The sequence below is a fragment of the Choloepus didactylus genome, chromosome 5, assembly GCF_015220235.1.
Source record: "Choloepus didactylus isolate mChoDid1 chromosome 5, mChoDid1.pri, whole genome shotgun sequence".
Classification (NCBI taxonomy): Eukaryota; Metazoa; Chordata; class Mammalia; order Pilosa; family Megalonychidae; genus Choloepus; species Choloepus didactylus.
Window position 1 is genome coordinate 165,267,629 of NC_051311.1, and position 2,556 is coordinate 165,270,184.

At 43.3% G+C, this 2,556-nt stretch overlaps 1 protein-coding gene across 2 annotated transcripts; it reads right to left on the reverse strand.

Moving 5' to 3' along the window:
- Nucleotides 1-265: 265 nt before the first annotated feature.
- LOC119535060 (nuclear receptor-binding factor 2-like) lies at nt 266-1,273 on the reverse strand. Of its 2 annotated transcripts, XM_037837590.1 has the most exons (2): nt 1,109-1,208; nt 266-1,023 (listed from the first exon to the last, which is right to left on the reverse strand). In XM_037837590.1, the coding sequence occupies exons 1-2, from the start codon at nt 1,191-1,193 to the stop codon at nt 272-274; spliced, it is 837 nt and encodes a 278-aa protein (XP_037693518.1). In that variant the 5' UTR covers nt 1,194-1,208; the 3' UTR covers nt 266-271. The 2 variants fall into 2 exon arrangements, with proteins under 2 accessions (XP_037693518.1, XP_037693517.1); XM_037837589.1 differs by having other exon boundaries at nt 266-1,273.
- Nucleotides 1,274-2,556: the final 1,283 nt, after the last annotated feature.

Sequence of the window (2,556 nt, forward strand, 5' to 3'; positions counted from 1 at the left end):
TCCAGGTAGCCATTTGGTTTGTATCAGGAGAAAGTGAGCCTCCAAGAGTTAGTGTCTCCCCAGTGCAGAATCATTAGCTGTAATTCAGATATGCAACATGTTTCACAGTGACTGTTTTCCAAGTCCTGGCAACGCCTCTTCTCCTACAGTATGCCAGATGATGGTGCATCTCTGAGATCACCCTGGCATGTGGTTTTCCCTTTTTTGTTTGTTTGTTTTGCTGGATTAATGGTATTATTTCCTCTTCTCACCTCTTTTATGGCCTTCCATTTTAATTATTCATAAGTCCTTTGAGCATGTCCTCAGAGAGCTCCATAAGGGGAAGTTCTGGAGATGGAAAATCCAAGGGAGGAAGATTGGGTATTGGAATGTCCTTGGCTTTCCCAGTATTTGCTGCAAATTTCTGCCAGGTTGAAGAGGCTGTAGCAGTTTCTGAATGTGGTGGCAAGCTCCAAAGCTCTGATTTTTCTACAAAATCAGTATCTACATCAAGCTCCTTGTCTACTGGACCTTTTAGAAGTCTGGCCCTTTCAACTTTTAACTGTTTATTTTCTTTCCTTAATCTTTCATTCTCAGCCACAAGGAATTCCACATGCCTCTTCAAATCTGCAATTTTGGTTGCCTGCTCCTCTATAATCGTTTTATCATCTTTTGGGGCTTTGCTTCCAATGCATGCCTCTGTTGGCTCACTCTTTTGCTGAAGTAAAAATAGTAGTGTGTCTGGATCCCTGTCAAAGACTCCCTGAATTTCAGGCAGATGCTTCTCTGTGGAAGGGCTGTACTTCTGAGTAAGATGGGGACTCTGACCCTCTGCATCCTCAGCAGAGGGTTTGTGAGATGCCTGAAGATGGGTAGCTACATCCTTGTCTGTGTTCTGCTGGGCTTTCAATCTTTCCTCACGCTTTGCCCTTTTCCACCTCTCCTGGATGAGGAGGAGCTGTTTCATGTGGCTATCCCTTTGCAATTCCAGTGATAAATGAGCCTTCTCAGACTGGGTCAGCTTCATGGCTTCAGAAAGATATGCTGCAGCTTTCTTGTGACAAGAAATAGCCTCTTCGTATTTCCCTGTAGCTAATAAACGGTCTGCTCTTCTGCTCTGTTGATGAGCCAAGTTGAGAGGTCCTTCCATTACTTCCATAGACCCCGGGGCAAGCGGCGGCCTGAGGAAGGGGAGTGGCGGCGCCCGGGCACATGGAGGGGAGCAGCAGGGGAACGCTAATCGGCAGCGGCGGCGGCGGCGCTGGCGGTAGCCCCTCTCTGCGCCCCGGGAGCCAGCGGTGGGTCGCCTTACATTTTAAAAGGATCACTTTGGTGAATTGCTAATATCTGTGGTGGATGAGAGGACTCTGGAACCTGGGTAGGCAGCTACTATTTTATCTTGGGGCAAGGTGACGTGGCTTGGACCAAGCTACTGTCATTGGTGGTGAAAAGTAAATATATTTGTTTTAATGGCAGGGTTGCTTTAAATGCATGAGAAAGTCAGATTGTTTATCTTTATGATCTCGAATACTCTAGAATATTATTGTCTAGTCCATGTTTAAATTTTTCTTGCTTTGTCTCATTCAATGGCTCCGTTCGGATGCAATTTTAGGGAGCTAAGCAAATACCATTGAATAACTGACAATGGTATAAATATCCATCAATAGAAGACTGCTTAAATAAATTACAGTAACCTATTAACATAGAGGTTCTCAACCTTTTCAGATTCTTTTGTAACAATATCCCTTACCAAACTGAATTCAAACTGTAGGTATAACTTTCTTACATACGTCTTTTTTTATATATATATAGTAATGTCCTAACTTAACAATTAAGGAGAAAGAAAAGGGAAATCATTGATAATAAAAAACCATGCATTTCTCTCTGGAAAAGCTTGGGCCTCTCTGACCTGGATGACACAGGGGACTGTTTGGCTGTGTTCAGTGCCACGGGCAATAATCTCACATGATTTTCTGAAATGAAGAGCACTGTCGATAAAGTTCCAGACAACAATGTACATGCTTCTGTCTAAGTACTTGCTAATTGCATGCCCGGCAGCAGATACTAAACCTGCCAACAACCCAAACCAAAGCCACACCACTCTGTGCTTGGGCATAAAATGGAGTTCTAGATGTAGATGGTTATACCTGAGTTTTCCATGTACATAAACATCTGGCCGGAGTTTGAAAGTGAGGTGGCACAGTCTCATGCATTGTAATATGCCTGGCATTCTGCAGCCCAGTCCATGAAATGTCAGAATCCCACAGATTTCCAAAATGCCTCTGGGAGCATTACCCTTCCTGCTGGAATTCATCCATACAGTGAAATTGGATGTCTCTGCTAAAAAGAACAAGGTCATGTATCTCCAAAAAGGCTTCAAGATTATGCTACTAAGTGAAAACAAATCAAATTAAGAACAGTAGGATGCAATACAACACATGCTACAGTTTTTGAAAACTAAAATTATTCATGTTTTTATGCTGGAATGTGCATAGACTATCGCTGAGAGGATGCAGAAGGAATGTTTCACAGTGGTTGTCTCAAGGCAGAGAAGTGAAGGGTGAGAGTGAGAGAGGA

Excerpts from the sequence above, each read along its gene's own strand:
- LOC119535060 (XM_037837589.1), bottom strand. The coding sequence starts at position 1,138 with ATGGAAGTAATGGAAGGACCTCTCAACTTGGCTCATCAACAGAGCAGA.